This window comes from Echeneis naucrates, chromosome 19, assembly GCF_900963305.1.
Source record: "Echeneis naucrates chromosome 19, fEcheNa1.1, whole genome shotgun sequence".
Classification (NCBI taxonomy): domain Eukaryota; kingdom Metazoa; phylum Chordata; class Actinopteri; order Carangiformes; family Echeneidae; genus Echeneis; species Echeneis naucrates.
This window is the reverse complement of record NC_042529.1, coordinates 8068117-8092187: the sequence shown is the minus strand read 5'-3', so window position 1 is coordinate 8092187 and position 24071 is coordinate 8068117. Positions and strand designations below refer to the sequence as shown.

Sequence of the window (24071 nt, the reverse complement as noted above, 5' to 3'; positions counted from 1 at the left end):
ATAATAATGTTTTAAGCGTTTAATGTCTTTCCCTTTCCCTTACTCCTTTTCTGTCTTTACCACACACACATAATACACCTTAGAGGGACCTGCTGTGAGCAGGCCTTTCTTGGGGGACAGAAATCAATATTGCACAGCATGAGTGTGCCAAGCTGACAGGCTGGAAAGAATATTTGCGTGGTTTGTGAGTCCATTTGGTGTGTGGTGTGACTGGAGTCTGAGGTCTCTGTGTCTAAGTAAATGTCTTTTGTCCACAGTGGTATTTCTTGTATGTGAATATTTCACGTTGTAGGCTATTTGGGTATATAGCCATTATTTTATGGAAATCTAAATCTGTTATTTTTAAATTTCCAGCATTTTGGAACGCTATGTCCAGGATCAGGTACCAGGAGCAAAGGTTGTCGTGGAAACCATCGGGCCCCATCGCCATGGTGATGGGATGGAGCAGGAAGACTATACCAAGTCTGACGTCATGATTTATGCTATCGACCCTCTGACAAATAGAGCCATATCTAGACAGGAACTTTACAAGTAAGAACTTCGCCAACAACTCCATAAAAAAGTAAAATGGCGTCTCTCCAAAAGCCTTTCAAAGTAAAACTGGACAGATCCAACTCAAACTCGCATCATGAAAAATTAATTAAGGTAATGAATGGACCTCAATAATTTGTAGAGCTGCCATTGTCTCCATTTTTAGTTGAAGTCAATTTTGTACTCAATGGCAGTTCATCACGAGAAAAAGAGTTCAAACTTACATTTGTCATTTTGGCTAGAAGTCACTAAGGCGAGGGAGGCTGGACACACAAGAAGAACGAGTTGGTGTTTGTTTGAGATCAGTTTGCTGAATAAATAACATTTGACATCCAACTGGCAGAAAGTTATGGCTTGTTATAGTTCAGCTTGTTTGGGTTTTTTTTTTTTTTTTTTGGATTCACTTTTCTGATTTTATTAGATAGGACAGCTTGAAGATTGGCAGGAAGTGGGGCAGAGAAAACGGGAAAAGACAAACTCGCCAAATAAAGATGGCCAAAACTAAACCAATGTCAATGGGGACTTTGTAGCCTGCTGATTGCGGGGCGTCACTCTGCTCACTATGCCACTGGCGCCCCATTTGCTGCCGTAGATTAACACAAGCTGGATGTTACACAGTCATGGCTTTACATCTGTGTTTCTCTTCCAAAGATTCATCGACGGTAAACTCTTGGACATCAACAAAGAGTTCCAGCCCTTTCTCCCCCCTGGTGGACGGATTCTACAGATTCGAACACCCGAAGTGGTGACCAGCGTGAAGAAGGCTGTGCAGGCTGTAGGCTACACAGAAGGGGCGCTGCTGGCTTTGGCAGTTATTATCATTATCTGTTGTGTCCCAGCCATACTGATTGTTATTATCACGTACAGACAGTAAGTAGTATAATTATATATTTTATTTATTTATTTATTTATTTACATTTTGGAAACAAAACTTTGATCAGTAAGAAGCTAGACTGAATAATGCTGAGGACACTTGGTGTGATGATAATCCGTACAGTCCTTTCTATCAACAAATTCCATGAAAGGACCAAAATGAACAGTGATGTAAACCTACTGACTAACCAACATTATTTATTATATAGCTGTATTAACCAAATCACACCACCACCTTTTCCTCATTATGATGAACACTTGATGAACTGAACTCATATGTACACTCACCATGCACTGCATGTATATTCATCTGCAGCTGAAAATAGTCCTCAACAGATTTTGTTTTCGCTCGATGGTGCGTCATTTAGGCAAATAACTATTGAAACAACAAAATATTTTCAGGCACATTTTTAAAGATGTGCTTCGTCTCTAGAAGGGAGGTGGCAAAGAAAATCTCAGCAGCCCATCAATGTACAAACTCTTTTTTTTTTTTTTCCTCTCTCGTGTGCCTGGTGAAGTGGATTATTGCAGACAGATTTTTAATCTACCGTATTGCAATGTATCAGCAGAAAAATAGGTCTTGTATTTTGACATATACCAATGATGTTCATTGTAATGCACTTTTGGTGTGATTTGTGGGTGAGACTTTCAAGCCACTGATGTAAATGTGCTTCGGGTGAAACCATTATGCTTTGATATCAACCTGCTGCTCCTGAATTCTAATGTTTGAATTTAGGCCCTCGAAAGATGTTGGTCAAAAAAAGAAACATTTGACTTGAAATGGGAAAAATAACAGAGATAACAAGCCACCTAGAGAAGCTTTGAATTCTTTTTAAAGAGAGGCAGCAGACAGTCAGGCAAATTGAGAGAACTGACAGTCTCCCCCAAAGGGCCTCCTTTAGCACAATTTACCATTTTATCACCTGGGCTAGTCACTTCCTAAGATGATTTAGCATGGCAGCTTGTCCCACAGTGCCAATCCTAATAGTTTGTTTAGCTAACCACTGTGAAAGGCTATTAATTTCATCCATCTCCCAAACACACACACACACACACCACAGCCACACACGTTTAAACCGGATCAGTGAATTTTGGAAAAAGCCTCTCATCCTGCTGCGAAAGAGCGAAAAATGACACACCAAGGCAGGGGTCGACAACCCGCAGCTCTTTCATCCCTCTGCCGTGGCTCTCTGTGGTTTTCAGAAAATAATGGGAATAAATAATGGCTATTTCATTTAAATACATTTTATTCTACATACTTATATTTTTCTCATTGTCATAGTCATGATTCTGGAGATTTAGGCGATCTTGTAACATTTTGTCGATCAGAATATGCGTCGCACCTTGATTATCTCACCTGTTGCCAACATTTTGAGCTCGTGAACCCCGGTAAGCATACCATGGATACATCCAAAAAAACAGAAGTTGAGGAAAAAAAAAACCGTCTTTTATTTAGTAATTGCAACAAACTACAGCTCTTCTGTACATAGATTTAACTGTAAAGAAACAGTCTTCAGTATAACGGTCAAATAGGTTTTGTGGCTCAAGGTGAGTTTTATTTGGTGGGAATTGCACCCAAATGGATCTGTTAATGTTGAAGGTTGCTGACCCATGCACTAAGATGAGAGGATATTTAAGGACAGAAAAACAGTGTAGCAATCATCAGCATAATTATTATCAGTCAGCTTTGTTAAATGACTCTAATGAAAACAAATTGTCTTGACTTTGATTATAATTTGCAATAAGGAAACTCAGCTGAAAAAAAAAAAAAGGATGGAGTGATTTATAGTGCAAATAATCACTAATCTTTCTCTGTCTCTTCATCTGCTGCATCGACCGTATACCAACAGATTCAAAGAGTAAGTACTGCTTTCTTCCTATCCTATAATATTAATTACATGGATGTTTTAAGCACCTTTCATTGTGATTAATCTTTTGCGTTTTCATTGTACAATAAAATGGATGAGATCAGGAAGGGCAGTGAAACAGAAAGGACAGCAGACAATCAAATAAATGAATCAGTAAATGTCTGAAGACAGTGTTTTTATTGGGCCACGTTGGTGTGCACATGCATATACAAATCAAGACCTTTGCCCGTTTGCTCACCGGTTTTACTGCAGCAACTTTTTCTGGCCTGGTGGCTGTTTATTCACGTCACGAGATTAATAGAAGCTGATTTAAAAAAACAAGAAGAAAGCCAAATTAACCATTTTTAACATATGTAATAATACATTTTGAAGATTCCTCCTTCCTCAATGCAATAAACACAAAGTACAGCTAAGACTGACAGCAAGGGGGGAGCTGAAATATGAAGTATCCAAACATTTGTCCAACATTTATCCAAACTGGCACTGAATTTATTGTCATTGTTGTAGTAGTTGACATCAGCGCAGAACTGAAGGTGATGTTGGGGTGATTCCATTTGAACCTGACACTGTTAAACTACTATTAGTCTAAAGATGTAGATTTTACTTCACATCTCCAACTTTGTGTTTCCTCTGTGCTGTGGCCAGACGCCAGGCGGAGTGTGCCAAAACAGCCCGTATCCAGATGGCACTGCCCAAAAGCAAACCTGGTGGGGGAACTGCCAACAACCTATATGAAGAGCTGGGTGACAACGCCATGTAAGTGATGTGTGAAAGTGACATTTACACTGAGGAACAGAGGTGTTAGCTCATATTTCGGAGGCAGTTGAACTCCAGTCTTTGTGGTGTCGGCACAGTGAAGTCAGTCCCACAACATTAACCTTCCCTGCATTTGAATTTTTCTGTCAAAAAATTTTGATATTAAAGTATCCTTGAGTCTTTTCAGTCCAACAATATTAGCTGAGGTCATATTTTTTTCAACTTCTTTCACACATTGAAAATGAGACATCAGGATAATTAATATTTTGATACAGTTCAGTTAATAATAATGCCAAGTTTTGATTTTATAATTGATTGTTTAACAAAGAAAATCTTGGGAAATCCACATTTTATGAAAGAATGAAATATTATCCACCTGATTCTCAGTCATAACACACACAGTTCAAAAGATTAATAGTTTCAAACATCCAAAATCTGAACACCAGGACTTCCTTCTGTATAGCCCGTAGCACTACCATTAATCCAAAGCAAAGGCAAGCAGGAAATGAAAATAACAGCATACATCCATATCACAAAAAATCAAAATAATGCATACATCAGGAAAACATAGAGTGCATTGCGATAAACACAAGTATAAACTCCATCTGGAGCTGTAGGCTTCTATTAAACAACGCTGCAAATGGAAGGAACTCCAACATAAACTTGTTTGGACAGGAAATCAGGACGATGCAGTACAAAAACCGTGGTCATAAATAAACAGGCTAATTTAACGGCATCGTGGTGCAGTTGATTTAATCGCCTGGGAGCATGTACAGTAGGTGAGTAAACAAAACAGCATCAATAAGAAAAGTGGACTACCGGTGTTCAACGGGGTCACTGATCGACGCACCTGCATCATCGACAGATTTGTACAACCACATTTAAGGCTTGGCAATTAAACTAAATGGTCAAAGTCTTTATCTAATGTCATTTTGAATAGATAAGATTTATTTACTCAGCACTTAGTTCATGTTGATTCATCACACTTGACTTGTTGACATTCCCCAAATCACTCTTAAGGTCGGAGCCTTTCCAGCCATTAATGGAGGTTAAATGCTCTTCTAAGTGGCATCAGACATTTTTGTATGTGGCGGGTAGAACATTTTTAGAAGATGTTTCTGTAATTCCTCATGTAGCAGAGGCCGAAAAAAAAAGAACCCGTGATATTATGAAGCGACGACACGATTGTGGATTAATCAGGCAGGGCATTGTAACCCCACATCAGACAAGAACCAACAGAGCTTTGATTTCTGAATGCATCAAGAGCTTCAGATAAACCCCGCAATTTCATACTCACTAAGTTCAGTGACATTCAGCTTTTTCCACGTCTGCTTTGTTGCATGATGCATATTAATGTCTTCACTCTACAAGAGATAAGGGGAAGGTCAGAGAACAATGTGCTACTTGAGTGCAGCCTGTCAAGTGCACTCCAAGGTTTCACCTATTGTTGTCTTTTAATAATGCTGTAACATGTATGTCCAAGGAACAAAGGTCAGATGGCAAATGGTTCCATATGAGTTATTTAGAAATGGCCTTTTTAAAGCATACATTTAAGCCATATATCTAAGCTTCATGGTGATTTTACTTATTAATTCTGTCCAAGAGTCAGAATCTCTTCACCGCTCACTGTAACGCACCTTTTTCCGTGCATCTTCTACCGAATTGTTTCACCTTCTCGCCACTTCTTACTGCTCTAATATACATTGGAGTGGTTGAACAGGAGTCTAATAGAGGCAACACTGTCATTTTTATCTGCAAGTTTTCACAACTACACACAAACCCGCACGAGGCATTGCACTCTTCTTGCTGGAGTGTAAAGAGGAAGTTGAGAGGAACTCTTATCAGTATTACATGCATCGCTGGTTTCCTGTCTGTTGTTGATATGCTTCCCAATTCCCATTAACATGAGAGCAATTCATATGCAAGATGGTAGGTATCCTCAAAAGACAACAAGGGATTTCCAACTGTGTTAGTGTGTGTGTGTGTGTGTGTGTGTGTGTGTGCGCGCCTGTGTGCGCATGTGTGACTAACCAGCCAGAATGATTCTGAGAGAAATATGTGCGGAAATGAACTTGGATATGAGATAATTGAAATAAATGCTGGCCATAATTTATAAGGACCACCCTGGATGATAATTAATTCTATCGATAAGCTGCAAAGCATGTTTAATTGTTGTGAGTCAGGTTCTTTGCACATGTGTGTGTCTAGTATGTCTTATGTACTATTTTTACCTGCATGTGGGCTATCACTGCCGTGATATAGGAGTCCCTCAAGTAAAGTATAAAACCTGACAAAGTGCAAAAGTTTGCATGTTTTTAATTAAAGTCCATTATCTGGTCCAGTTGATTGATTTTTAGGGCATTTCTTCGGCTTTTTATTACCTTTGGCCATTCTCTTGTCAGACTTGGGTTTTAATGTCTGTTCTCAATTACTTATGGACGATTACACTTTTCTTCAACTTATTATTAAATAAATGAACCATTTTGAACTAGTTAAACTAGGTCATGTTATATCAATGACAATGTGACATTATAAATGGAATAATAATACCATGTATAGTATTATCCCTTCCTAATGGAATTATCCTCAGCCAGGCCACAGCATGCTAACTGCAGCTAGCTTTCCTTTTTTTATTTTTTTATTTCATTACACTTCTTTTCTTCAGCATTTATGATTAAATTTTTTGAAAATCTACTGAGCAGTCAAATTAATTGAAAATAGGATTTCCAAAATTGATCTGTGGAAATGGAAGTATATTACAGGTACATTGAATGTGAGACAAAGTGAAGACTAATCTGTGGCAATCAAGTTGCGGCTGTTAAGTTGCCATGTGTTATCCCAGATAGGCACTGAAAAAAATTCCCTCAACAAATGCCACGTTGTTACCAGCACCCCTTTGGACTGATGTAGATGGCACTGATAGGATAAAGCATCTGCCAGATGTGAATGTGTATTAAAAAAGCGACACAAATACACAACCAACCATCCCTAGATGAATTAACAGGATATATAGTTTGTCAAACTGTGTAAATCTTGACAAATTTCACCGCAGTGATCTGCTGATTTGTTAGCATGTTCCACAGACACTGGACTGCTGTTGCTTTCCACTCTTTCCAACTTTTCAACACCGTTCTTCATTGGAAATGTCGCTTTGCTTTGCCTGCTGCCATGTTGACTGATGTCCACTTTCTATTTCTGTTTCCTCCATCCGCCTTTATCCATGCCTGACAGACAAAAGTGAGTAAGATGGTCCAAACTGCTTCACAATGTCGTCAGTATGCGTCATCTTGCTTTTAGTTTTGTGTTTGTGTCCGTGCTAGTTTAATGTACGGGGAATGTTTGATCATACATCAAAGTTGTGATGTCTGATAGCTGATGCAAGAGATTCTTTTGAGTAGCACAGTAAGACGAGGATGTGTTCAGGCTTTGGCTGGAAATGTGTGTTTCCCAGAACTCCATGGTAGATAGCTTCCTCTCCTTGCTCCTAAAGATCTGGTATTGTTTATGGTCATAGTCTCTCTGTATTGCGCTTTTTTTTTTTTTTTTTTTTAACAGCTGTTTGATCTAAATTTAATTCAGTCCTCATCCTTTCCATTGAGCTTTGATCCATATTACTGCATCCTTCCAATTCACTGTACACTCTTCTACCTTTTTTTTTTTTTTTTCTATGATTCTTTCATTATTTTTCCCTTCATTCCATCTTTTTTTTCTCATTTTTCTTCCCCAAATCATGTACCAGCCGGTCAAACCACAGCGGTGGAGGGAGTGGTGGCAGTTTGGATGAAAGCGACCGCCAACGTCTGATCTCAGATTTTGCCACCCGTGCGATTGCAGCCCATCGGCAATGTGTTGCTAACGGAGGGGTGCTCAATAACCTGCCCAAGTCTGAGTCCAGCATCACCTTTCTTTCTGATGAAAACCCCCTGACGATCCAAAATCCTATCTACCACGAGGATGGTACTCTGAGTAGTCCAGAGACTCTTGGGAGAAGCCAGAGAAGTAGAGACCTCCTTGGTAATTTCTCCCCTTCCAGGAAAGGCCTTCGAGAGGCCTGGCTTAGACTCAGTTCACCCGGAGGGGATGTGGGGTTTGGTGGGTACAGCGGCAGTGACAGTGGATGGGGATCTGGAGGTGGACATAGCTGGACCCTCCCATCAAGACTACATCGAAGAGAGATGTTTGACGCTCTGAGGCGCCAAGTGGTCATGGATCCTGTGCAATGGGAGCTGGAGCTTCTTAAGGCTGAGTTCAAGGAGAGTAAAGATGCTGGACTGGATTCAGGTTTTGATCATGGGTTGGATTCAGACCTGATGGGGAGCCCGGGTCTTGAACCTAAGCTGACAGTCAAAGAACAAGCCCGACAGTTTGAACAACAAGCGCTTCAGGAAATGAGACAAAGGCAAAACAGAGATTCACGAGGATCTCTGTCGCCAGATCTTCTGCTTTCTGTTTTTCCAGAGTCTCCTCAGCATCACAAGCACAGCCCGACCCATAATGCCTCAGCTAAAGAAGGCCCTCCGAGTATCATAGTCACCCACAGTGACGGCGGAACCCCTCCACCGAGTCACAAGCCGACCCCCCCTGTGCTCCGGCGCTTTGGGGCGAGTTTAACAGGAAACCAGACACCCGAAGAGCGACTTCAGGTCCATTTAGAGGTTATTCCCGACCCTCCTTCAACTCCTCCTCCACCACCGCCACCACCTCCGACATCTGCTCCTCCTCCTCCTACATCTCCCCCTCTACACCACCCTTCCTCCCCTCCTCCTCTCCCACCTGCTTCATCTTACTCCAACCACACAGAAAAGCCAATTCCTCCCCCTCCTCCCCCTCCTCCCCCACCTCCACCTCCACCTCTCCCTCCTCCGCTGTCACCCTCGCTCCTGCGTCCATCCACCTTCGTCCTCCCAACGCTGTCGGAGGCACCAGCCCTGAGGCCCGTGTCCCTCCGACCACCCCCACCGCCCCTCCCTGTAGAGCCCGAAGCTCCCCGAAAAGAGCTGAAAGGAATCTTAAAGAACATTCAGAACATCGCGGATATTGAGAAGTCAGTAGCCAACATGTTCAGTCAGATAGATCAGAAACAGATCCCGCTCAAAAAGGTCATGAGGAGTCGAGCCTCCGTGGATTCTCTGGATTCCCTCGACTCGTTAGATGCATTAGCCCTCGGAGGCGGAGGCGGCGGCGGCGGCGGCGGTGGAGGAGAAGGAAGAGACGGAGATCCAGAGGGAGAAGGAGGGGAGGGGGGATCGTCTCCTCCACCACCTCCACAGATTCAGCACAACCAAAACATGAACTCCATTGTGGAAGAACTGGAGAAACGATTCCCCTCTCAGTCGACAATGCTCTAGCCTTCAGTCTCCTGACAGGATGAGCACACAATGGGGAATTTCTTAACATTTATCCATAGTTTTGGAGACGCTGTCAGAGGTCTTCTACTCAAAATAACTTTGTGGGAAGGTGTGATAAGTTAATGAACCCTTAAAACAGGACTTGATGTTCTCTACAGCCGAAATACATTCACTTACGTAATGGCTGGAAAGTACTTCCACTACTACTTTATTCTATTTCCCTTTCACTATCACAAGGAGAGAAAAGGATTAAAGGAATAGTGGCGCGTGCATAGGAAAAGATTATCAGGTTAACAAGTTAAGTCCATTTTTTAAATGTGTGTCCCCAGTTCTTTGAACCTGAACCACCCTGAGGGATTCAAAAGCCTGGATCCAATTACAACGTCAAAGCAATTGCTGGGTGGGGGGGTGGGAGGGGTATCTCATTATCAGCACTATCTATTATTTTAGTTTTCCCTCCCAAACAGCGTTTCCAGGACTTGTTCTTTAATTAACGCTGAGGGAAATTGGCTTAAATAACTACAGATGGGGGCTGTGAAATCAAATAATTAAAAGTGGTGAAATTTCACAGGTTAAGTTTCAATTTGACTAACATGACTAACATTCTCCATCCTCAACAACAAAGTGCAATAAATCTTTCCTGGAGAAATCTGATGAGACATTACTGATTCGCCCACTTGTTGTCAGATTAAAAGTTTTAAAGTACACCTTGTAGTCTTCTAAACTGGCAGTGCAGTGAAGAGCATTGTTCAACCTGCTGTACAGATGTATGCATCATAAGCATCCATCTATCCGTTCCTATCGGCAAACATCTCCCTTTTATTCATTACTATGAGTCAAAGCAGTGTTATGTACATATATACACATATTTTCCCTTTAAGACATCTACGTGGTGAAAACTGGTTTGGTGGTACAGCAAATGAAAACACAATTGGACAACTGGGACTGGCTGCAGCACCCCCAGTGACCCGGAAACGTATCAGCAGTAGAAGATGAATGAAGGAAAACGCAAATTCATTTGGTAGTTTGTGCTGTTTTTTTAATAAACACTCATTTGTCTCTAGTTCCCCTTATTGATTTTTAGCTCCGAAAGGTTTGCACAAAGCTTTGTCCTTTTGTTGTTCTCACTCTGTCTTCCATTAACTCTCATTTTCATTAGTGTCTATAGTCAATTGTATCTTTTCCCCTTGGATCCACATCGTCTCTGCATTCATAGCGGTTCTGCATTGACTTTTAACAATCCACAAAGTCATGTGAATGTTTTCTGTTATCCTCCAGGAGAAAAAAAAATGACATAGGTGGCTGCATAGGTGCAGTGGAAATATTTCTATGTAGGGTGATATTTTTATTCGCAATGTGTGCTCATTTTTTATGAACTTTTGAAAGAGGTTCTGTTGTCATTGTGCAGATATTTACTGGAAAATCATGTTTTTCTCAATAAAATATGTGGTGCTCACAAAGTGTACAGGATTTATTGATGCTGTCCACCCTGGACCTGTAGCCTCGGTCCTGGAACTGCAGCTACGCAGTAATTTTGTCTTTATGTTAGCTGGATCGTAGATGTTTCAATGTGTAGCTAAGGTACATCACTGACCCCAAGATTACTTCTAATTTAAAAAGTTTAATATAATGCATTTGTACAGTTGTAATAGTGAAACATCTTCTGATGCTAAATGCATTTCTGCACAATTTATTAGCTTACCATCTCCAGGTCAGTCCATAGATCTTAATGGTACTCAGCACAGGAGTGTGAGTTTCCCAGCTGACTGTTAGTCATTTTTTGCATCATAGAGGAAAAAGTCCTTTCATTTTATTTATTCTAATGTGATCACTGCGGTAGATTTAATGTGCAAAGAAGTGCCTGCCAGGTGCTATTTTCAAAACGTGACACGTCTTTACGACTTGTGATGTGGAATGAAATCCTGCGATTGTGGCTCAGTCAGAAGCAGATATCGCTGTTTTAAGAATCTAGTTTCCAAATGCATATCGTCGTTATGAAGCCACAGAATCACATCTGTCCTGCATGACTAGCGTTGCACTGCTGATCATGTCTGGCCAATTGAATCGAATTAGGATACACCAACCCTGATAGTCACACAGATCACTGTTAACTCTCACTGCAGTGATCAGATCATTTCCACTGTGAGGTTCAGAATAAACCCCAATGGTAGATCTGCTGAATCTGTTTTGTTGGTATAAAACTAACACACAAAACATGATCAATCCCTGATTCTTATTTTGATGAGACCTGGTGTTATTAAAGTGCCACCGGGCTTAGACAAGAATTTGAACATATACACAAATACAGTGTGTGTGCATACAAATGCGGCGCTGCCATTTCAGCTGACTGGGTGGAAATGCTTAATATTAAGATTAGATTTCAACCTGAGCATGCTGCATATCAATACGCACACACACACACACACACCGTCCCAGTGACAGTATTTCACTTTTAATTGTGTGCTTCTGTTGGAGAACAGATATCGCCTTGACATCTATAGGAATCTGTATAGTTTTTAACATCAAGCAAGGTGCACTGAATTTCATAGAAACTGAGCTGATGCGCTGAACAGACTGAGATGCCAGCTAGCATGCAATTGTGGGGTCGCAGGTTTGATCCTCGCTACAGCAAAGATAATCCTGAGTAAATGTGAGTTACTGAAGCAGTAAACAGCCATGAGAGGCAACAAAGAAAATTACAAGTTGCACATTTGGCTCGTGGGCAGAATTTAAAAATATTTCCACATAGCTGGCTATCTGTCAACCTCCATTCATATTAATAAAAGGAAAGTGGCACAGTAGTACATCATGTCACTGACTTCAGCCCAACAATATTTAATAAATGCTGAATAAATATCACCTAAGTAATATTTGAAATACAAAGGAACATCTTCGTCTCTGGTAGTTTACTTCTCCTCAATTTTTATTAATTTTTTATTTTTTGTGAGCAGATTTGATGCAATTTTCTGCAAAACATGCAACAAAGCTGCACATGTATACCAAAAAAGATGAAGAGGCACAGAAAGAAAAGGTTGTATTGAACAATGATGGAGAGGGAGGAAAATTAGTCAGGAGGGCGAGGGGGGTACAGTGGCTCTAAAAGGAGAGGGAATAAGAGAAAAATAGTGTTGTCAGGTGTCATACAGTACTGGAGTGTTTTCTTTAAGAGCTAATAAGATTTTTCTTGTTTTTCTTTTACACTGCAAGGTGGAGAGCACACAAGGAGTGGGAGTCAATTATATGTGTGTGAGAGAGACACAGATCAGATAGCTGTCTGTGTGTTTTCGCCTGAAGGGGACTTAATATTGTGTCTGTCGGGGCAACAAGGACACAGAAGCAGACACATGCTGACACACACACGCACAAATATTACAGTAAACACAATGCTGGGCACATACAGCTGCCAGCTATAATCTGGAGTGCATACACACACTTCCACACTCTGTGATGGCGATAAGGACTAATTCATTCTGCCCTGTAGATGCCCCCCCCCCCAAAAAAAAAAAAAACAACAACAAAAAAAAAAAAACCTTTTCACCCACGTCTTCATTCACTTTTATCTCCACTCATTCATCCATTCAACCACATCGGTTCATGCACTTCTGTGTCCTTCAATCCGTCAACCCATCTCCCTTATTTAAGCAGATAATCTTGTTTTTTTGTTGCTGCTGTTTTTGTTTTTGAAGAAGACTCAGTCATTCAAAACTATATTTATTCAGATGGTGAATGAAAGGCTATCATTTCTCCCGCAACTCTTCGCCGGGTTGTGTGTTGGAGCAAGCAAAGACAGGTGGATTTGCATCTGAATCTACTTTATGAAAAGTTCAAATGATTTAGTATGCGGATGCATGTGTGTGTCTGCAAGATAATAACCGAAAGGAGAGTATGAAATGTCCCCCAAAAGCCACCATTTGTTGTTCTGTGATACATCATCATTTTGCCAGTTCATTACCTGGGCTTCACGTGACGGTAGCTCCTGCTGTCAAAATAGTTAAGACGCATGGGCACAGTAGTTTTTGGCTGTTTGTCTTACTTTTTTTGTTTGTTTGTTGGTTTGTTCTTTGTGGTTCTTTTAAATTCCAGCCTTTGTGTTCCCCTCATTCTAAGTCTCTTATTCTGTCTCACCGTCTCTCTTGGACTTGGAAGTCTTAATTTGACAGCAAAAATCGAGTATATTTGTTTATTTTGTCAAGCGCTCCACTGTTTAGTGGAGAGTGTCTGATATGTGGCAAGTTTATTAATGTCAAGCCGAAGAACAGCATGTTCGGTAAATATCAAGCTATAAAGTACCTCTCAATAAACACGATCACATTAACTTAGCTTTGCATAAAGGGTGGATAAAACAGGAGAAGCAGTCAACCATCTGCTGATGGAAATTAGCCAGTAGCCCTGACATATGACCTATCGTTTTGTTTTGTTTTTTCTTTTATACTTTTTTTAAGGATAGGGGAAATACATGAGATATTTAAAACGGTAATGACCAAGTCGTGCTGAAAAGACATCCAGCAGTTTCTACAGGGATTACAGCACGATTTAACCTTTAATGTCCGACCAAGATGTTCCCACGCATCGTGTAACATTTATGAGATGTTATGATGAAAATGCAATCGACGGGATGTCATATCAACAACAGGCCACAGGTGGTCTTTAGGTTCATGTATCAAAGCTTCAGCCTATGGTGGACTTGGAGGGAACATGAGAGCACCTTTCTTTGATTTTCCAAAAGTAATTAACATTCGTCTTACAGTCACTTGCTTCATGCTTGTGAGAAAATGGAAGTCTGGATACTTTTTACAGTCTGATTCTGTCATGTGGAAGCATGCAGACTGTAAAAATTACTGGCAGAGCTGAAATAAAGAGAAATTACATTTTGGGGACAACCCTTAGTCTTTTCAATTAAACCTTTATTATGGATGCTCAGTTGAAAACCATGTTAGTAGTATTCTTCCAATACAATAAGTCCAATTATACAAATGACCTAGAAAATGTCTTTTGACTTTTCTCCACCCCTGTATTCATAGCAATGGTGTTATTTTCTGTAAAGGCTTCAGAATTGAAATGGAAAAATTTACTTTTTCAAATGTCCCTGGTGCTGTTGTCAGTTTTGAGATTCCAAACATTTTCAAAGCAGATGGAAAATTCTTGCCAATGGCCCTCAGTTATTTTGCTATGAGTACCCTGCTGTTGAGAGACAGAGCTTCCGCAGAAGTAAAGGCTTGTCTTTTCTCTCTGCCGGCTTGCTGGTCAACGTTGGCCACTTTTATCACGGTTCTGCTAAATATTAATGTAATTTTGTTGGCTACTTGTGGAGTTACATTTACCTATTGTATTAGCCAATATTGACATCCATATCTACAGTTTCTCAACATTAGGAAGGGCAATAAGAAGTGAATAACAACACACAGCAGATGACGGCATTTTTTGGCATCTTTCCTCCTTCCTCCTATTTCTCACTCTTACTATTTCTCTCAAAATACACACATACCTTTCACTTTCTTCTTGGAAACTCAGTAAGTTTGAAAACGTGAAATGTTTCCAGTGGACTACATCGATCTTTTTTCCAATTTAACATCTCATTTCCTGTGCAGTAAGGAAACTACACAGTGAAGTGATGTATCAAGTGCCCTACATTAAATGACACGTTTTCTCTGTACTGTTGTTTTACGGTCTCTCTCTGCTTCTGCCGTCTTCCAGGCGTGGATACGGACAACAAGAAGTAAGTGACCGCTTGCATGCCGCAGTCGCATGTTATGTGTTGTGTACTCTTTCATTTCTGTTATTTATATCTTTGCTTTATGTTCCTCTTTCTATTCTCTGTCAACCATTCGTTCCATAATTGAAACACTTGCTCTTATGAGAAGCTGCTATATTCAATATTTTATGCAGTTGTTATAATATATAAAATGAATTTGCATTAAATTTAAACTATTGAATCTGTGTTGACTTTTTATTGGGTGAATATACATCTTCCCCCCAACACACCAAATAGTTTTATTTATTCACCGTGACAATGCATGCAATTTTTTTTTATTTTCTAAATACTTTCATTTAGAGCTGAAACTGAGGTTTGCTCACTTCTTGGGGAAAAACAACACAATAACTGCTACAGGAAAATGAAGCAAATAGACATATTGGAATGTCTTCTTTCAAGTAATACTGAATCAGGAACGTCAGCAATTGATTTTTCCTTTTTAAAAACAGACAGTTTTAGGGAGAGCGCCTAACTTCCTCCATTTGTCTTGTCATTCGCTGCTTTTCTTTCCCTTCTGGCAGACACAACAACTTCTGCGACCTTCTCTGCTCAGACCAGAGGTACTCTGTATCCCTCTTTTCTTTACTCCACTTTATGTTTTCTGCTTGAGTGCGTGGTTCATCGGGCAGGCAGGGTGTACATCCACGTGTTGGCCAAGTGCAGGCACTGGAAGGCCAATTGCTCACGATGGATGTGGATGTTTTGGGTTGTTTTTTTTTTAACACTCACTGGACACTTTGTTAGGTTCAACTGCTTGTTGATGCAAATTAGCCAATCACACTGCAGGGACGATGCATTCATGCATGTGGACATGGTCAACTATGCATGTCAAACCACCTCTGACCAAAGTTTCTGGCACCATTTTGAATCTGTGCCACGAAATATTAAGGGCAAGGCGTACCTTATGAAGTGACCAGTGAGTGTACAGGCATATATGAGTATGTACTTTATGTGTCTCGCAGTGTGTGGAGGATTTATGTGTTCTAATGTTTTGCCAATCCCACAGGAGCTGTCAATGGAGTCTGGCATCGACCCCGGTCAGGACTATTACACACAGGATTATTACAACTACGATCACGGGTTAGTACTCCTGCCTGTCTGTCTGTCTGTCTGTCTGTCTGTCTGAATTTTGTTTTCATCTTTTGCACTTCGTAGGTGTTTGTCATTTCATGGTGAATAAAGGCGGTCAGCGCTGTCACCTTGCTTTATAAACGTTCTGAGCTCAATGCCCTGAGCCCGGGTGTGGAGCTAACATGTTCTCCATGTGACTGCTTGGGTTCCCTCTGGGTGACACAGTCCAAACAATCGCAAGTTTAGGTCGATTTGCAACTCTAAGGTGCCCGTAGGCGTGAGTGTGAATGGTCTGTCTCCAAATGTCAGTCCAGCAATACCGGATAGACCCCCCCCACCCATTTTTAACCGGGATTGACTCCAGCAGCCCCATGACCCTGACAGATAAGCAGTATAGAAGATGGATGGGTGGATGGATATATGCCATAGTGGGTTACTGGCATATATGGGCTTATTTGAAGCACATTTCTTAGCTGCAATAGAAAAATGCAGTGATGGGATCTTGGGTATAATCCAGTACAATGTTGTACGTGCACTTTTTTTTCCCAATAGTAACACAAACTAGGAGGTACGCTGAGTTCAGTGAATATAGGCCACCTCCACTATGTCCCATCTGACACCTTCGACTCCGAGCAGTATCTGCCAGGGTTCACTCATAACGTGATAAAGTTTATTTCCTCCTGGAGGTCAGCTGGTGCATTTGAAGCCTTGTGTCAGACCTGTGTCAGACCTGTGTCAGACCTGTGGCAGACCTGTGGCAGACCTGTGGCAGACCTGTGGCAGACCTGTGCCAGACCTGTGCCAGACCTGTGCCAGACCTGTGCCAGACCTGTGCCAGACCTGTGCCAGACCTGTGCCAGACCTGTGCCAGACCTGTGCCAGACCTGTGCCAGACCTGTGCCAGACCTGTGTCAGGCTGAACGCATCAGTCACGCAGCGCGCAACCATTAGCAACCGTCCCCATCTCACAGAGTTCATATGATTTCAGACAACAGCAAAGCAGAGGGGTTTGAAGAAGATCTTGCAGTGATTTGTTGAAAGTGTGTACGTGCATTGTTGTGGGTGTGTGTCATTTCTTGGATGCCTGATGTTGTAAAGGCGAGAAATATTATATAGGAGTGTCTATATTGGAACACATAAACATACAGACACATTAAATCAAAGTTTCATGAACAAACCCTCTGACGAATCAATGCATCTCTCCCAAGGGCATCAGTCTGTGTGTGTGTGTGTGTGTGTGTGTGTCATTCAGCATGTAACCCTCCATCCACGATGCATTGTGTCATTTTTATAATTTTAGCTGCAGACTCCTGGGAATTTGATTTTATACACCCACCCACACTCACACATAAATACACAGCAACACACACAAATTCTCTCATGGCAAACACATTTATCACTCACTCACTCACTCACTCATATGAGAGAAAAGCTCTCTTGCTCACACTCACTCGCACACTCACACACACACATACACAGCTAATTTGCTCTTCCTAGCATTGCATTACCATAGCAGCTAATCAGGCAGCCAGCCGTGGCGCAGACAATGGGCCAGATGCTGTTGGCTTAGAGCTACACTCCCAAACTCATGTCTGACTCTGTACGTACACAGCAGCAGGAAATCAACTTTGTGGCCCAGTGGGATTCTGATGTAATCGCTTTATTGCGTCCAGGTACAAATGAAAGATTGAAGTAGACTAAGCTGACAAGTTCTAAACTACTCAGGACAATGACGTTTTGTTTTTCAGAAACCTTCAAAAGCACTTCCAGTATTTGCTTCCACTGCTCCAGGATAGTAGGTTCAGAACCTTTTGACCCTTTCTTTAAGATCAAAATGTGATTTTCTCTGCATGTGGGATTGTAGCCATCTACTACTGGCATGATTCTGGTTGAATTTATGCAGATGCAAAAAATAACTTGAACTTGGAAAGAAAAGAAAAAAAAAGTACAAAAACAAAATAAGCTAAATTCATGCTGTTGAGTAAAATGCTCATACACTACACACAGCAATACAGGATTAAACCTTGCTTTTCCAAAAATCATTATTAGTGTGGGTGATGAGCGCTGTGACGGTTGTGTAGCTGATAGGTGCTGAGTCGAGGCACCCACATTTAAAATATAAGATGAGGAGACTGCCATGATGAGCAATGTTGTATGAGGATGAATGCGGCAGCAGATGAGGTTTATTTACGATGGATGCAAAATGTAGGGCGTTATTGATCACAGATGAGAAAAACACTAAATAAATGATTTTTTTTTTTTATTTGCTTTCCCGGTGAGAATATTTGTACATGAAAACTACGGCTTTCGCTTAGCTTAGCGTTAAGACTGTCGACAGGAAGGAACCAACATTTTATATCTAATAATTAAATGCATCCAGAAACCAACAGGTAGAGACATTTTATAGCTGCTCTGGTTTTCCTTTGGGTTATTTGGCAGTCTGTCTCTTCACTGCTCTTGGCCAAGACACCAGATGACCGTCTGTTGCCTCCAGCATCATATTTCATCATAACTTCTCATTTAACTCTTGGCATGAACGAAAATAAGCATATGTCCTAAAATATTACCCAGGTGATATAATGGGATTCATGAGCAGTCGGGAGAAGCTCAAGACTTTTAGTCCTCAAAATGCATCAAGCCTCCAAAAGCATTTGTGCATTATTCATAATGCAGCTCTGTGCCATTCGTCTTTAGACCCCCTGTGTTTAGCAAACTATTTTTAATTACCTATTACATTGATTAAGGCTTCGATTTGAGAAAAAAAAAAATCTAACTTGTGAAGATTATTCATGCAATTTTCTTCACTTGAGCAATTTTGTCACCAAGTGAAACTAGTAATTTTATTTTCTTTTGTAGAAGAATAATGTCAGGCTTAAATCGAAAAGCAGCTTCCTGCAGCGGTCCATGGAATAATGCCTTTAGGTATCCTATCAGAACACTGGCTTAATGCTGCAGAGGGATATTTTGTTTCACCAAGCATCAAAAACATTGTTTCATCCTCTCACTCAGTGACATTTAAAGGCCATTAAAGCATGGAGTGCCAGCACTCTGTCATAATTCAGAGTGAATGAAATGACACGTCCGCAGACTGATCATTAAACAACTCTTTAACATTTGGAAAGTCAACAGAAGCAGGCCACTGACCCAGTTTGGTCTATTTTGCTAACTCTCACACACAAACACACACTCGGTTCCAGAAACACACTGTTTTTCTGGTAACTTTGAACTACGTGAACTGATTATCATGTCATTACTGCTCCCTAGTGGTGAGTCTGAGAGGGAGATGAGTGAGAAAGTAAAGGAGAGAAGACTTAGGGAGGAAAACGTAATCATGTAAGCGTTACTGTATCCTTTAGCAAGTAATTTGATTTTGTGTGCACTTCAGTGATTTCCCAGTAATGACTGTGAAATCCCATAAGCAGGTTTTAGTGAAAGGATAAGACTCATTACATTAGCTCATCAAAGCCACACTGAAGATTATGACCGGCCTGGTCTTTCTATTCAGACCAATCTGCCGTTCATTTGTTCTTTCTTTACTTCACCCCTTTTTTTCTCCTCCTTTCTGCCTTCCTCACCCAAACACATCCTTCATCCATGTGTCCCTTCCATTTGTTTATTATTTGGCTCCTTACTGTAATCGAAGAGTGGCTTCTTCCACCAGTTGACTCTAAGCAGAGTGATTACACAAGGAAACTTTTCTGTACAGCTCTGTAATGGAGGGAAGCCAAAGGCCTACCAGCAGATTTGTCACTTTAATCACTTTGGGACATATTGTTTCCAGAAAAGCAATGGAAAAGATATGTTGTTTTTTTTTTTTTTTTTTTTGGGACCTGCTGGTTCTAAATTGCTTGCTGCAGGGTATGGTGATGCAAAACAGTTGTTTTTGTTTTTTTTGTTTGTTTTTTGTTTATTTTGCCCAGTTGAGCCAGGCATCGCTCCCAGCAACAGGAAGAGACAAAAGGTGAAGAAAATCGATTTCAGTTTTTCTGGAAAAAAAAAAAATAAATAATGTTTTCTGCAAACAAAAATGTCTTGTGGCAACTAAATGCTTTCTTTTGTGAAGAGTCATTAGACACCACTCATTGCTGCCCCGCATGTTTCAGGTTTAAGTGTCTGTGGGAAAGTATTAGCCAAGTGTAAGGGCCGTTTTGCTTTTTCAAATTGTTTGTGCTTCTGATTGGCACAGTGTTAAAGTCAGTACCAGAGCATCAGTCTGATTATCTATACATTTAACACAAAATAAAAACCATAAAAATGATGTTTCTTATTGATTAAGGTTTACCTGTCATTCTCCTCTCGTCGCTCTGTGCAGGTATGAGCTGCCTCAGTACGGCAGTCGCAGGAAGCTGATCTCACCCTCTGGCCTCTACGATGAATATGGAGAGGTGGTTGTGGATGATGATGGGAGCTACTACTACAGCCCACAGGAGTCTGAGGGAGAGGTAAGAAGGAAAATACCGGATAAGACCAAAATAATAAAAAACCCACAGTAGTTGGGGAAGCTCTGCTTAATTTAAGGATTTTTAATTGCTGGCCCTTTTGGTTAAATTTGCCATTTAATGTGTACATTATCAGACTGCTTTAGAGGACAAAAAATATTATTTCAGAAAAAAACTTTAAAACACATCAGAATGTATGCTCATTTGTTGTTTTGCTGAGTTAGCAAAATAGATTATATAGACTATCAATAGATATCTATTGATAGTCTATATCCATATATAAATAGACTATCATTCATTTCTATGAAACAACCATTACCGCCAACCAAGCTCAGCAATATTATTTCACAACTCTGCAAGAAAACAAATGTGTATATTTCCTGTATTTTAAAGCTTAAATCTATAGTGCACAACTTCAAAAAATGCTGACTAAGGCTAAATGGCAGGTAAATGTAACTGCAGTTTACAGTAAACAGTATTTAGTACACTGTACTCTGCAGACCTTGGGGAATATATTTGGCACATGACCAAACCAAATCATCAGTTATGCTATTTTATTTTTTTCGGTGGATATAAAGGCCATAAATGACCTCAAACTGAAGTTATGTTCACAGTTACACATACCATCATATCATTTTTTTTTTTTGGCATATACTGCAACACTACTCCCATTGCACAAAATTTGAAGCAACTGTAGTAATGGAGGCTGAGTAGACAACAGTAAATGCAATAAGGTGGATGTGAAAGTTTTTAAAGGGTTAAAACCAGTTTCTATGATGTCAAAGCTTTTTTGTGCACATTTGCTAAAAGTTCTCCTTTAATTTTGGACTAATATCATCAGGTGTGGAGAAAGTTTCAAGGGAGTAGATTAGCCTCGCTCCCTGCTAACTTCCAGCCCCGTCCTCCACCTATTCCACCCCCAAGAAAAACCCCAGGAGAGCCCAGAAGTGAGGGTGACAGAAGAAAAATACCACAGGAGGGTTCTACAACCATGAACACGAAGACTAAAGCCTCAAGTGTGGCCACAAGGTTGAAAGCCATGATGAAGGTGAACACACTGCTCACCACTGAGACCAAAACACCTGGACAGCCTCCTGCCATCCACCCGCCGTGGAACAAAGCCAGAATCAGACCATTGGAAACTGGGGATGGAGACAGGGAAAGGCTGGAAGAAAGAAAAGAGCAAAGTGCATTAAACAGTCTTGAAAGAGGAGAGGTGGGGAAGAGAGGAAGGAGCGATGAATCAAAAGAAAGAGAGAGAGAAAGAGGAGGCAGAGGAGAGAGGCAAACATGGAGGGGGGGCAGTAGAGGTAGCTTGACAATGGGAAACAATGGGATGAGGAATGCCTTTGGAAGAGAGCATGGTGGAGAGCTCCCTGGATTATTGTCCTCTGGCCTGTCTTCCAGCCTGGACGGTAGCATGGTCATCAATGGGAGTTACTTCCACACATCCCTGGAAGCCAGCAAACTCCCCCCCGTAAAACAAAAGATGAGTGAGGCCCTCAGTCTTATCTCCCTCGCCAGAAGGCTCCAGGGACCCAACAGGGTGAGAGACGAACAGTGGAGTGATGCAAAAAGCTTGGATGCGCAAGAAGAGAGCAGCAGGAAGATGTATGGCTCCATAGGAGATATGAGTGTTTCTGCATCAGTGTCGGAAATAGCCACAGAAGAGGCGAGGAGGAGGTGGGAGTCGGGGAAGGGAGATAGTTCCTCTGAGGGATGGTGGAGGAGAGGAAAAAGATTCCATGACAGCGATTCTGAAACAGGAAGTGGCAGCAGAGAATCAGAATTCAGCCTCTCCGACTCGAGTAGCTCCACATCATCTGTCACAGCTGGGCATATCAAGACTGAGTCTGAGACAGAGACAGAAAAAAATGAGTCTGTCTCAGAAGCAGAAAAAGAAGGAGGAACTTCTAACACTGACAGAGAGTTGGAGGGCGAAAGCCAAGATGAAGAGCGAGAGGGGTCAGAGTTGGGGTTAGAGAGTGAGGACGAGGAGAAAGAGTTGAGCAAAAAATCTTCAAAGGGTAGCCCCAGTCATGGCTCCACAAGTAGTGACAGCATTAACAAAAGAAGAAGAGGTAGAGCCAATTTAAAGACAGAAAGTATGAGCAGACGAACAGGAAGGAGATCGCTACGCAAATCAGATAGAAACAGCAGCTTCTCCAAAAGTTTGAGATATTCAAGTTCGAGGCCCAGAACTTTCAGGCAGCCACATTCCTCTCCAGAACCAATCGAGGAAGAAAGCGATGAGGACAGTGAGGAAGATGAGGAATCGGGGGTGGAAGAGGAAGAGGAAGGGGGGAAAGGACGAGCTTTCAGCCGCAACCAACCAGACGTCAGCTCAGGTTTGATGGACACCTCAGGAGACTTGCCGCCCATCCTGGAGGATGCGGAGGAGGAGGAGGACAGGAGCGGTGGCCATGTGGGGGGAGGGGGAAGTGAAAAACGAGGCAGCTGATTGAAATGCAGATGAGGACTCGGCCGCCCCCATGATTAAATTCTTTGCCACTAAGTAAGATCTTGGTGAAAACACCTGGACTGGGAGTGAATTACCTGAGTGGAATTTATTACTGTAATCTCTCCCTTTTTCTTGTTTGCTGTGATTTACGTTCAGGAAGGTTTAAATTGCCTGCATGTCCTCTGCTGCCCCTGCACAGTATCTCTTTCTGTGTTTTCAGCTCCCGACTTCAATCCCCTTCTTCCAATCGGCCCGTCTTCACCCGCTCTTCGTCGTCTGTCTCGTCTTCTATTGTAACAGCCCTGATACTTTTGAAGTTCCCCTTCGCTGACTGGTCTCATTTTCCTTTTGTGAAAAGTCCACTTCCAGCTGCTTTTTTTCCCTTTGCTGCTGCAGCTCAGAGATTGTTATTCACTGACCTCTTTCGCTTCACAGTATTCCATTAATGATTTCTTCTTCTGTGTCTATTATCCCCCCTGATTTCAGTCAGTCCTTCTGTAACATACAGGGGGGGGTGTTTTCTCTGAAATGATGAACATATTCTTTCTTCCATACTGTGGCATCTGTTGTGCAATAGCAGTTCAGTTATTTTCACAACAGCACTTTTCATCTTTTTGAGTGTATGTGTGTGTGCACGCAGGTTTCATGGTGAGATTGCGTTGCAACCAAAACAACCTGAATTTAACACCACAGCAGTGAATTGTCTGTGCTGTGTAGTATTTTGATCCTTTAATCGATTTCTTGATGAATTTGACAATAATTAAAAAAAAACAAACAAACAAACAACTGACTGTTCGTTACATAGGCTTGTTATTATGCATCACTGAAAATGCAACATAAATAGAACAAATTTCACACAAAATGACCCCAAAACACAAAGATATCAATTTGATTTTGACCAAGTCTGGCTGCTAAACTTTAGAAATGTGTTTTGGAAAATTAAGCTATTTGTATTTGAAGAAGCTTTTCTGT

General features: G+C 41.2%; 1 protein-coding gene across 1 annotated transcript in view; it reads left to right on the top strand.

Moving 5' to 3' along the window:
* LOC115059626 (protocadherin-15-like) overlaps positions 1–24071 on the top strand; it is a 144338-nt gene that overhangs the window by 118882 nt on the left and 1385 nt on the right. Inside the window, exons 31-37 of the mRNA XM_029527226.1 lie at positions 355–531; positions 1183–1401; positions 3918–4028; positions 15071–15092; positions 15650–15688; positions 16135–16208; positions 20512–20641. Coding sequence (XP_029383086.1) covers positions 355–531; positions 1183–1401; positions 3918–4028; positions 15071–15092; positions 15650–15688; positions 16135–16208; positions 20512–20641 — 772 coding nt within the window. The remainder of the gene's footprint in view (positions 1–354; positions 532–1182; positions 1402–3917; positions 4029–15070; positions 15093–15649; positions 15689–16134; positions 16209–20511; positions 20642–24071) is intronic.